We start from the raw sequence: 13,660 nt of genomic DNA, 5'->3' as shown, positions 1-13,660 counted from the left end.
CCATCCATCCATCCATCCATCCATCCATCCATCCATCCATCCATCCATCCATCCATCCATCCATCCATCCATCCATGAAACCTAGCTAGATAGCCATCCAACTATCTACCCTGACATATCACGATCATCTTTACGTAGATGTACTGTCTCTCTATTACAGATGTGGATGAGTGTTTAACCAGAGTTAGCAACTGTCATTCCCTAGCTGAATGTAATAACGCGGTCGGTAGCTTCTACTGCCAATGTAACCCAGGTTACACAGGCAATGGAGTAACGTGTAATGGTGAGTATGTTACCTTGTACGCATTATGATGTCTCACATCTACCACCGTTATTCTGCAAGAACTAGTTATTTTTTTATTAAAAAATAACAGCATATCCTTTATTAAATTCATTTATTCGCTTGTGACAGTTATGCAGGTGTTCATAGAAATGTAGCGAGAAACTAACTAGCATGTTGTTTCTATGCACGCGTCTTCCGAGACATTGACATAGATATTGATGAGTGCCAGGACGCCACTCACGACTGCGATGCTCACGCCACCTGCCAGAATAAGATCGATGGTTTCACGTGCACATGTCTGCCAGGTTACGCAGGCAGAGGAACTATCAATCACTGCGCAGGTACGCACCCTATCGAACCTAACTCTTTCAACGAAACTTGTTACTCATCTTTTCTTTTCTCTTTACCTATCCCTATGAGCGAGATATGCCGGTCCAGCTTATCCAATTTACAAATGTTTGTCACGCACAAACACCAAATTGTCAACTTTGCGGCACTACGATGCTAGGCAGCTTTTTTTGAGCGCTCCCATCGTTGACACAAATGCTGGTTGGCTATAGGCATACCTGCCAATCGCATCGGGCGGATATACAGGATATATAATAAGGTAATTACACGAGATTTGTGTTCATTCACAAATGCTATTCAAGCGTCGAACGGTATATGTGTTCTACTCTCACTTCAGTCGTGATATATGTGAAAGCGAAGAGTACTTAGTAACTGTAAAGCCCGGCTGTGAAGTAAGCCACCAAGCGCATTTCAGTCGTTTTATCGCACTCTGTTGCACGTAGATCAGTGATTATGGAATCAATTCAACCAACCCGGAGAGGTATGTTCTATGGTTTTCTCTCTAGTATACATCTATTCTTTATGTGCATAATTCCGGGAACACGACAGACGTTGGACTCCCTCAACTCAGACCCAGTCCTAATCCTAGTCCGTGTGCACGATACGTGTAACAGGTTATATGGTGGTGTGGTTGTGTTGGTATGGCGACGTTAGCATGGAGTAGTCAATTTATGAGGGTATAAAGTGATGTCCTGCTATTGCTATGAGATAGTAAAGTGTGTGCGCATTAAATGAGGTGGTGCTGGTGATGTATGGTGGTAAAGCGGTGTTGGTATGAGGTGGTAAGATTGTGCGTGTATTGGGTAGTAAGGTGGTTTTGGTATGAGGTGGTAAGATTGTGCGTGTATTGGGTAGTAAGGTGGTTTTGGTATAAGCTTGGAGTAATCATTCTGACAGATGATGTGGCAGTGTGGCGGTGTTGGTATGCGGTAGTAAGGTGGTGGTGGTGGTGGTATGAAGTAGAATGGAGGTGTTGGTATGAGGTAATAGGTGATATGTGGTAATTGTATGAGCTGGTGTGATGGTGTTGGTCTGAAATGATCTCATCATTGTTGATACATGGTGGTAAAGCGGTGGTGCCATGTGGTAATAAAGGTGATATTGGTATAAAGTGACAAAGCAGATACCTAATGCGGGCACGCGTGCCCGTGCGCACACACGTACGTACATACCCACGCACGCACATACCCACACACGCACGCACGCGCGCAGGCAGGCACGCACGCAGGAAGGCACGCACGCAGGCACGCACGCACGCACGCAGGCAGGCAGGCAGGCATGCACGCACGCACACTAGCGACGACCAGACGTTATCGGGTGCGCTAGCGAGCTAAAACCATCACTGTGATCGGAGCCGAGTAGATGACGAAGATGGTTCTATCAGAAGATAAGGTAACAAACACGAGTTACTCCGAACATGTTGTAGACATAGCTTCATGATATTACTAGTAACTTATTTTCACCGAGATTCGGATATTTCTGTTTGAATTTCTTTTTATATATCAATATACGATTATATTAAATGTACATGGTTTAAATGACGGGAATGGATTTCACGATTAAAATGTTTCAGAGGCATTCATTCCTAATAAGAAATAAGTCCATCACCGCACATAAATGATGGTACTTTCTGTGCCTGATTTTACATTTTTTCAGATTACAGGTGACGCTAGGTGTTTTGAATGAGGGCGACTGCAATAGGAAATCAATGCTTATAGAAAGATATAAATTTGTTCAATATCTGTATAGCATGGAGTTATTATAATATTATATACTTGTAAATATATCATTATGTAATACTCTTTAAAAGTTCTGCGTAATTGGATAGTATCTAGACTACTAGTAATTATGAACCCAGGTTGAAAGTTTGGGCCTTTTCCTAGAAGTTTCGGTACTGAGTAAACAACAAACACACGCAGTGTGCCCAATGCTTCGGCTTTTGCTGCAAGTAGCGATCTCGTGTAGTATTCCGCCTATAAATTAGCCTGTAACAGCCTCTAGTGGGTAGACGTCGAGTTCAGTATGAAGGGCCTAATTAGCTTTAGCTTTTTGGCGAGTTTATGACATTTTCTTCGAAAATTCAACTTTAATTCCCATTTGGCGAATTAGCGGACAGCTTAACCCCCACCCAATTCCAAGATTTATTGGTGCCCCGTGGAGACACCATTGCGTGTACAGACGTGATGCTTTGAGAACGCGAGTGTATTATTTGTTCGCTTACATTTATATCCTATATTTACCTCCTAATTCTGTATGCATTATATCAGGAGTAAGATAATATATCCTATATTATCTTACTCCTGATTATATTAGTATGTGCTGTAACAATGTTGCAGATGATTAAATTTCTAGTTTGTAATATTAAATTGAAGAGATTTGCATTCTGAATGTAAATGGTTATTACACATGTATAAACCCATGTTAGCTCATTCAATGTTACCATTTATAATTATAACAGTATTTTCAATTAAACCCTACCTAATGAATGCTATGTTGGTTTTGACAGCACTAGTTTATGCATTTAATTAATTTCTAAATATTAATGTTCGATAATTCAAAATGAGAACCAGCCAGTTACGACATAATATACTCGTACACAGTATCTTGTTCACAAGTGTTTATTTATTGATTTGTTTACTGAAATATTTTACAGTTCCTTTGCCACGCCGCCTGCAGATTGCTGGTGTTTCTTTTGCCAGGAAAGAGTTTCACGTACCATCTTTCTCGCATTAGTGCTGCCTCCTAGTGCTGCTTTCGTCTAAACGAGCATCCTGAAAATAAAATAACACATCAAAGGTATACCCTCCGACTCACTTCTCAGGTGAAAGCAGGAAGACCATAACATTCCTAGTTCCTACCTCCACCCTCACACACAAAACCACAAACCAAATTTAGCTTAAATTCCGTAAGCATGCAAGGGCTAATTTAATCTCCACACCTGAAAAAATTACACTAACAAGTTAACAACATTGTTACAAACATTACCACCAGCAAAACTAAGACAGCACTGATTGTACCAGGCTTTGGAGACTGTGTGGGGTTGAAATATTCCCACACAGAACTATGAACCTGTGGTTACTCTATGGTTGCGCAGAATGTGCCCATGTACACCAAGTGATAAGACACCACTTGATGCACACGACATCAAGGACAGACTACCCTGAACACAGAATTACTGCGACAACCAAGAACTTTTGACACGACACAAGAGACATCATCCGGGTTATAGTTATTATCATTATCCTTATTCATCATTATCAATTACACAACATATCACGTGTGCAAGGCTAAATTACTGGAAAACCATCGTTCGCTAGCCCTAATCTAACTACGCTTTCTTTGGTTTAATTAAACAAAGCTGAGCTCAGTCTATCTCAAACCTTTTCCTGCCATCGTATGTAATTAGTTTTCTCAATCACATATATGCAATCTGCAGATATACTTCAGAAAGCACAGCACGGTTAGAACTCGAGAATTTTCACCAGGTAATCGAAGACCCATTCTCAGAAACAAAATTAACATTAGACTTGACATTAGTCCTCGCACCAATTTTTCCTCATAAACAGTTAACAGACACATTGTAAAGCTATGAGCTTCATGTACATGTATGTGATGTATAGAGGTCCGGGCTACGATAAAGTGTAAATGTTAAGAGTAAAATAAAGTCTAATTTTGTTTCTCAACAACCTTTCTAATACAGTCCGACCTCCTTTATCCGGAAATCTCTATTAATCGGCCGCGATCTTGCAGTGTATGTTTTTCATTCATTTCCACCTAAAAATCTCGCTCAAAACTCGCGAGTGTTGTACGCTTGTGTCCGCTATGGCTCCGGTAAAATTTATGTTTTATTTCATTTTATTTCCATTTCATATAAACCCTATACAGGGATGAGATTGGAGAATTTAATTTAATTTTCAGCTGAAATTGAAATTAGCAAACAGAGGAGCGAGCAATGCGAGGACCGTAGGTCATCGCCATGCTAGGGGGGTCGGTGGGCATGCTCCCCAGGAATTAAAAAAAAAAGAAGTGCAATTTGGTGCATTCTAACCTATTCTGAACACATTATAGGAGACTCTTGAATCACTTTTTCAAGTTGTCATAAGGAACAAACAAACTATGAATAGGAAATCAGGGGGCTGAAAATAGGGTTGTATATATATCTATGTTTTACTCAGACATAAATCAGACAATAGATCAGATCAATAGATAGACTCAGACATAAGCTTGATTTCACACGAGATACACGGCCTCGCTGGTTCCGTACTTAGCTGGTGCTGAATTCGGCTGAAATACCGCGCTAACACAACCCGGAGCGTTCCCATGAGATACACGAGATTCGAGGTTTAGCTGGCTAGCTATAATATAGACTGGTACCCGGTCGACAGTTCCACACACTACACTAACGTCTTGTAGCGAACGGGTACCAGTCTAGGTAAGCGCGTTACAGTTTCGCAATTCGAATGCGTTCACATGACAGACAATACGCGGCTTACTTGGCGCGGAATGTGATTCCACGCCAAGTAAGCCGCGTATTTCAGTACGGTACCGAATAAGCCGCGTATATTTTTACCGTGTGAACGCTCAAGTATGGTACTGAAATCCTCGTGTGAACGCAGCTATATATATATAATATTGACGCTGCCTTGCTGCGACGAGATTTGAATAAAAAAAACAATGCGAATGGAACAATCAGTGCATAGTCATGCACACAACATGCACACAGAAACATGTAAACCCGGCCCCCAGGCCAGGCATGGTCGTTACGTGATCAGCTACCTCAAATGTCTGCTCCTCTACTGCAGCCTGTGAACGAGGATTATCTTTTCTAGTACACAAAAACAGATACACTGTATACTTCGCTGTCAGTCTACTGTCTACACTCTACAATCTACAGTCAGGTGCTGTTGAGGGTATATAATTTAAATTTTTACATTGTTACCACCCACCACCCCCAATTTTCTCAACGAATTTAGAAGTTTTACAAAATCGACCCCTGAGAAAAGGGATTTCCGCGGAACCATCCGGGATCGGTCCGTTAGACCATGTCCTCAGAAAATGTCTGATATCTGACCTTTCCCCCACTGCCATTTGACCTGTGACCTCCAATTTCGCACTGGTGATGAGTTTTCTCCCCATCACACTATACACCGAATATTAAGAGCGTAGATCGAGCCGTAATTCCGTATTTCCTCCTATACCTTAAGTTAAGGGGGAAATATTCACCCCTCCATTAACACATCTCGACCTTTCACCCTTGACCCCCAAATTCGACATCCCGAGTCCTTTTCGTGATCCCCACCGACGTCCCGAATATCAAGACCGTACGTCGAGCGGTTAAGATTTGTACCCAACTGTTGACGGACGCACGGACAACCATGTGATTCTACAAGCTGCATCTGACTTCGTCAGCTGAGCTAACAAAAGAATAGAATAGAAGTAACAAACCTAGTAATCGAGGCTAACAGATAATCTCAGTCAAAAATTTATAAAGGACAGGGGCCCGTTGTCAGAAACTTCGTAAAGCTACGATTAATTTTAAGTCTAATGTTAATGTTAAGGTTAATTTTAATAGCGTTGCCAGAAACCAACTTAAACTAAACTTACTTAAGTGAAAACTTACGATAACATGAACTTCATAATTTCATGTCACAAGGCTGCCGATTGGATGAGAATCGATCACAAAATTCAAATTCATACACATTTATTGTACATCACAGTAAATTTATGCATATTATTATGGCTAACCACATATAAATAATAATTGATGGAAAATTACGTGGTCATGAATTTATTCTGCACAAGAAGACAAATTCTGACATTGTAACGCGAGACGCGAGAATCGTGGCAAGAAAAACACACATTTTATTCATTATTATAAAATATAATATCAATATAATTGTAATTCGTAGTGTAAATGTGTTATTTTCAACTTAATATTAAAGTTAAGGGAGGGTCTAGGATCTATTAAGTTAAGAGAAAAGTTACGAGAATTTTTAATTCTCTTAACTTTACGAAGTTTCTGGCAACGCTTTAAGAGAAAAAGTTAATGTTAAGGTTAATGTTAAGACTAATTTTTTTCTGACAACGGGCCCCAGGGCTTGAAACTAACGCTCGCCTGCTCGCCCGAGGCTAGTAGAATGTCTGGGCTGACCAGCCCTGTTTGCGAGTGGGAATGCCTACCAGATAACATATTACTAGTACTTTTTCAGCAACTACTAACCGGAACGAACTAGTCATAAGTAGTATAAAACTTGCGTGTGCAAACATAATAAAATTGCAAAACCTAAACATAACAGTCACGATGCTAAACGCTGCCATATTGGATACTGTAGACTTTACTAACGGATTAAACTACATTAATCCCCTCACACAGTCACAGTGTATACGCAATACGTTTCTGTTCATGTTTGTGGACCGGTTACTATACGTTTCAGCTGACCTCAGGGTTAAACACTACAATCCCTCCCCTTTTCAAACCAAAAGATGATTTCAATTTCACCTTTGCTAAATAAGCAAATTAGAAACTCAACTTTACTTATACCGAGTTGGAATCACCCTGGCTAATATATACAATCCAGTCTGTGTCTATAATTGACGTGGAATAGTAGTCACGGTTTTGTCAGGTACTGTTATGAAAATAACCCGAATATATACCTTTAAACCTACATTCCTGTAACTGGTATTCTAAGCTTTTTATAATACGAAGTTCATCCTAACACTAGCATAACACGCTTCTATGTGGCTCATATTCAGTCAACTAATATAATTGCAATACAACTCTACAAATCTCAAATTATCACAAACAGGATAACTCAACTTATAACTCTATACTGTACTTGTACTAACTACTACGCACTAATAACCTCTGTACTTGTAGTAGAGATAGTCACAAACGGTTTAACTTAAAGGGATAGTAGACTCTAGGGTTTTACTGCATACAACTGTACTTACTGTATAACAAATCGTCTATACTAACACGTATTTGTTACAAGATACCTAATTTAATTGTTATAATTAATTACACATCAACGCTACGAAATTTGAACGACGCCATGATACCCGCGACCGTGCTGCCACCCCGAAAAAGTTGCGTATTTGACAATTTATTTTGCACGTTACAGACCGAGGGCTAATCCCAAAAGTGCAATTATATTTATACCTAAATGCTATTTAGACGAACGATATTCATTTTAGGGCAAATTTATCCATATTATAACTGAAACTATATGTCGTTTATAAGATATTACAATCTTTTGCTTTTAAATTAATAAATAAGAAACACCCTCGGTCTGTTACTGTAGAACTTGGCTGAAAAGTGAGTTTGAGTGGCGCCACCGTCGTTGTAATCAAACTGTAGTCGTTAGTTTTAAAACATTTTTTAATAATATTTCTAATGGTGAATGAACCATGAAACTTTTTATGTAGCATAATTTTAACCTAAATTAACTGAAAATAACCCTAGAACTTAGAGTAAACGATCCCTTTAAACATGAACTTTCACATTTCAGTAAAACTGACTAATAGTTCTAATCGTTACTCTAAGGAATATAATTATTCTGCTCTTATAACATAGTACTGATGTATATACTGAATCTAGATTTTCACAAAGTCAATGAATTTTGCAGAATGCATCTCAGAGCATCTAAAATCAAAACCCAGATCCACCCACCTCACCCACCCAAACGCAAAACTGTGCTCACCGCGTAGCTTCAGCGCCGCACTTCAGAAAAGTAAGGGCTGGTAGATATTTTTAAGGGCTAGTAGATTTTACAGGTCACTAGCCCTGCTGGCTAGTGAACATGATAGGTTAGTTTCAAGCCCTGCTATAGACCGAAGGTCCGATAGACCGAAGGTTATGTGTTAAGATATTCATTACCTCTTGCTGAGCGACACTTTCCTGGCACCAGTAGGCTTTGGCATAGTACTTGTAGAGCATCCAACACACAGCACCGACTGTCTGTGCATGGCCCTAACACAGTTGCTGATCTTGTAACACCCTGCTAATGAATTGTATGGTCCAGTTTCATTATCGAATGGAAGCACTTATGCACAAAATCCAACATGTTTAATATTCCCATGGACAATGAGCATAGTTTCGTAATACGAGTTAAGCCACGGGGCGTCCCACACGCGCACTTTTATCTAATTCCAACACCTCAAAAACTAGAAAATCACCTATTTTTATTAATAATAATTTCATTTCAAGTTTACGATCAAATAATTCAGCAACAAAGCTACCAAACTAGAGGAACACACAAGAACCACTAGAACAAACAAAAATTTTAGTAATTAGATGGGAATTGGTCGATTCATGGCACACAATGATCGCATATATACATAGTGACAAATGTAAACATTTGCCATTTCTACTCAGGAATAAACTGCTATTTAATGCCCATGTTGATGAGCTATGGCAGAGTTATCATTAATTTATTAGACAGAAATTAATCTCGTTACCTGCGCATTTGACATCCAGTAAAATTATTGAATTGGGCTTTGGACTAGCCTTTTCAGCTTACACTTCCTTTCTCCTCCTCCGCAGAGGGTGTATAGAAATCTATGCGCGCAAGCTAAAAATGGACAAATTAGAAATGACTCACTACGGTAAACTAACGGAGCTTAAAAATAAAGACTGTGTTGCATCCCGTGTTTTAAAAAAGGATTACACTCATAATTTGAGGTGAGAAGATTTGTGGTTAGTGGGCCTGACCAAGCTTACTACTACTTGCATTTTACAGACTGAGATTAGCAATCTTCCACTGCTTTACCAGATTACAGCCTTCCCCACAAAAACATCCACACCCATTTCATGAAAGTTTGATAGTAATCTGATAGTCAAGTGGACAACAGTCCATTTGCTAAGGGAATCTGACCTGTTACCAACAAACACAGACATGAGGAAGAATTTTAACCAAGCGCGTCGAGGCTAGCGATAATATATATAGATTAAGGATATTAAAATAAAGTATAGGATAATATAGTATAGGTTGTGTGTATATATATAAGTGTGTATATATATAAGGATAATATATATAGTGTGTATGCATATAATATTAGTCCTATATCAGGCTTGTCAGATTGAAAAGTACATCTGGAGCAGGACTACTAATGACGCCCCTAGAACACCACAGGGGGACTTTTTCACGCTCGCATAAATCACACCCTTAAGAGGCGGCAATTGATGGAGAGTTCACTCAAAAAAATCACACCCTTAAGAGGCAATGGATGGAGAGCTCACTAAAAATCCACACACCTTAAAAGCAGTTCTGCCATTGTTTTAAGATACGACGAAGGGTGTATGAAAAAGCCTGCATTTCTCGATGGCTACTGAAAAAGGAGTTGGGCTAGAATCAGTTTGAAAAATTATTTTTTTTCTTTCCGGGCCTCTTCTTTGCAAACCCCCCGAAGATTTCGACGCGGGCTGACTTTTTTCATTTTCCAAGGGCTTTTTCTGCCACTTTCCAGTCGGCGACTAATTTTTCGCAGGGCTGTTTCCTCAAATGTACACACAAGCCCACAGTAACTTAATACACAACTCGCAAGGCGCGGGCCGCGCACACACGTCACAACGCACGCACGCACGCAACCTACGCACGCACGCACGCAACGCCACGCACGCTCGCACACAGACAGACACACAGAACACACACACACCCACCAATTTTAGCTAAGCTTGTACAGACAAAAACCAAAGAACATTCAGTCAATATTCAAGACAGTTATTCATCAAGAGCTGACAGACTAACATTGATAATCACAACTGCATCAAGTACAACCACAAAATGCACCTTTGAATAGTGAATACATCACAAGGTTCAGCTAAACACAGAACTATTCGGCTAGCGCAATATAGCTGGAGTGTTGCTAGTAGTAGTACGGCGAGGAAGCGATCGAATGTGATTTATATGCGAAGCTGTCTCTTGCGGGCTTGGGGGTCCAGGGCCCGCGTAAGGCCCGCGAAAGGGGGCCGCATTAGGGGCCCTCGAAGCTCAGGGGGTTTGAGAAAGCGGCTCCGTGGAGGCACGGGTGTATGGCTAGTTACACATCGCACGCTGCGTTTACGTGCTGCTGGACAGGTGGCGGCATTGATTGACATACGGGCGGGGGGGGAGCGCGGGTACTAATCACTACTAAAATGTAGAAGCGTTGCATTGCTGGCACTATGAGAGAGCGACAGCAAAACTCTTCGGGGGAATTGACAAAAAAGCTACATCAGGGAATGACACACGAGTTGGCCGCAAGGGAAAATATGACGCTGTGAATTTCAGTAGGATTTTTTGTTGGGGGAAGGCGATTCCATGGATTACCGTCATCTATAATCCTACGCGATCGTTGGTCCTACGCGGTCTACGTAGGGCACGCCCGCAGGCACACACCCCGCACACACGCACGCACGCACCGCGCAACAGGCACACGGCGCACACGAGTGCACGCGCGCAGGCCACACACGGCAAGCCCACTGCGCCCGCAGGCACACCGGCAACACCAACAGGCACGCACGCACGCACCACGCACGCACGCACGCACCCACGCTAGGCACACACGCAAGCACGCGCACAGGCACACGTTAGTATACCGCTGCGGGCGGTCGGGCGCGTACTCCAGTCAGTGCTCGCGTCCATCCATTGCAACTCTATGGGACAGGCGAAAACTAGCCTCAAGGCCACGCGTGATGCGGCGGGCCTTTTGATGTACAACGACGATCGAGTCGCGTACTAATATATTACCGCACACACACTGCTGCTAGCCGCCTCCAAATAAACGCACACACTGAGCCAACGTCTGACAAATCTCAACAGTGAACTAAGCCGTGGTCTATATTTAAAGCAAACTATATTACAATGGTATTAAATGAACGGTACTTTAGTTAGGCTGTTGGACTGTGAAATGCAAAATTTTTACAATTTCTAACCCGCCCTAAAAATTTTCTGCTCAACGGATTTCAAGACGTTTCACCAAAATCGACGCCTGGGACTTGAAATCCGCGGGCATTTTTCCGCGCATCCGCAGAAGATCTCCACTCCCTGTAAAATTGGAGCGCTATTTCAACATAATACACAGAACTTTTGGTAGCGCGATTTCAAACCACTTTTTATGAGGCGCGAATGTCATGGCGCGCACATTGGCACAATTATGGTGCGCGGATGGAGGCGCGGTGGGATAGCGCGATCGCGGCCCCTATAACAAATGAGAAGGGGCCTGCCTATATTAGTCTTACTCCTGCGCCAACAGAGTAGGCATTTCTTACAGCGAACAAGAACCATTCCTCAACAGGCCCAGGCCACTGTTTGCACGCTTTCAGGCACCTGCGCCACCAGCCTGAGTACAACGCTATGAACATGTGTGACGTTCAAAAGCTTATCATCCTAAGAAAAAGAAGAGGTATGGAAACTACAAGTAAAGTTTAAGTGTGCAGGTGGCATGTCCAACTGCAATTTAGATGCCTAGATTTTGTATCGAGTTGCACGTAATATGATCATCGTAAAATACGGCAAGCAAATGTTTGAATTTTCTCTGTTTTGGAGCTGTCTTACTCCTCCTATATTATCCCTTTACTTCCTGCATCCTATCCTATCACCGCCTGGACAATCATCTCTTATCTTTGACCAGAAATGGCCACGACAACGCCATGACTATCAATGATATCATTCACATACACTTGGAGGTTTTCAATAAAATATACATGCTAAATAAATACGGAAACTATATACTTACCAGTCTTAATTTTTCTATAACTCTTCCTTTCGCCTATTATGGCCAAGAATTCCTGCAAATGCTGCATCTCCAAACAAATGCTGGCTGCTCGCTCACACCGACACATAAATATATAGCAGGTAGGAAACGCGTTCTGCCAAATAATATCGCTCGACTCGCTTGATTTCACACAAATACAACACAAATATTCAAACATTTCTACTCCATCTTTGTTTTCTATTGAAAACAGTGGTTCACTTGTATATAAAAAACATACTGTCTAGTGTTCCGTAAACCAAGCTGTGTCACGCAAACCCACACAATAGCCTGACTAAATTCTCGCTGTTCGCTTCTTGTTGCGCAGTTTATGTAGAATGTGCTGCAAGTACAGCCGTAGGTATAGGCGGCGCACTGCATTTTGGGAAACTACCCACGCTGCTTTCCAACTCCGTTGTGAGGCCCCGTCAAAGCCAGCCGAGGGTCTGGAAGGCTCGCCTAAAAAACGCTGGTGCAGCGCAAAAAATGATCTCACGAAAGCAGCTGCCGTTAAGCCATTTTCCTTGATTCCGACCAGCCATTTACATAAACTGGCAACAGGAAGCGAACGCAGAAGTTTCGTTCAGGACCTTTGTGTGATTTGCATGACCAGCCTCGGGCCGAACAAAAGACAGTATCGTTTTTATCGCAACGTGAACACGTGTTCTTCAAAAGAAAACAAAGATGGAAGTAGAATAATTGAATTATTTGCTGCTGAATTCGTATGAAATAAAGCAAGAGGATAGGAGGCGATTTTGGCACCAGACGCTTATCCTACCTGCTATCATCATTTAGTATTCGAGTGTGCAAGCGGCCAGGCCAGCGTTGTTTGGAGATGAGCATCACTTTGAACGGCATGCAGAAAATTGTCCGCAATAATAGATGCGAAAGAGAGTCATAAAACATTTTAAGACTTTGGTAGTAAATAGCATTGGTAATTATTAGCATTATATATTTTATTGAAACGCCTCCAAGTTGTTTCGCTAAAGGCTAACTACGCGGGCTTTACCCAAGCTAGGTTCACACCCAGCTAGCTATAACCTGACGTTTGTCCCTTACGGACTGATCAGTATAGAAGCTACAAGTAGAAGTACAACACTACGACAAGAGAAGTGCCTGGACTATCAATTAAACTAGTGTATGGAGAAGTTTTCAAACTTAGCCGTTACTTTCCTTCACAACACAAAGCTATTGAAAATTACGCGTATTAGATAATGCGCAAGTTAAAGCATTACTTTACTGTATGAAGTAATACTGACAAACAGGGAGCATAAATTTAAAAGATAGGGCGGATCTCTC

General features: G+C 41.5%; 2 protein-coding genes across 3 annotated transcripts in view; one reads left to right on the top strand and one right to left on the bottom strand.

The window, feature by feature from the left end:
* LOC106821471 (adhesion G protein-coupled receptor E2-like) overlaps positions 1 to 2,298 on the top strand; it is a 17,624-nt gene extending 15,326 nt beyond the window's left edge. The window contains exons 9-12 of the mRNA XM_014826295.1: positions 161 to 283; positions 484 to 739; positions 1,075 to 1,112; positions 2,288 to 2,298. Coding sequence (XP_014681781.1) covers positions 161 to 283; positions 484 to 739; positions 1,075 to 1,112; positions 2,288 to 2,298 — 428 coding nt within the window. The remainder of the gene's footprint in view (positions 1 to 160; positions 284 to 483; positions 740 to 1,074; positions 1,113 to 2,287) is intronic.
* A 935-nt stretch (positions 2,299 to 3,233) lies between these two features.
* The window catches only part of LOC106821499 (40S ribosomal protein S27), a 23,595-nt gene continuing 13,168 nt past the window's right edge, over positions 3,234 to 13,660 (bottom strand). For both annotated transcript variants that reach the window (XM_014826342.1, XM_014826341.1), the window contains exon 4: positions 3,234 to 3,402. In XM_014826342.1, the coding sequence (XP_014681828.1) occupies positions 3,374 to 3,402 (29 nt within the window). In that variant the 3' untranslated portion in view covers positions 3,234 to 3,373. The remainder of the gene's footprint in view (positions 3,403 to 13,660) is intronic.

Source organism: Priapulus caudatus, unplaced genomic scaffold, assembly GCF_000485595.1.
Source record: "Priapulus caudatus unplaced genomic scaffold, Priapulus_caudatus-5.0.1 Scaffold75, whole genome shotgun sequence".
NCBI lineage: Eukaryota > Metazoa > Priapulida > Priapulimorpha > Priapulimorphida > Priapulidae > Priapulus > Priapulus caudatus.
The sequence above is the reverse complement of the archived record's forward strand: the minus strand, read 5'-3'. Positions and strand labels throughout refer to the sequence as shown.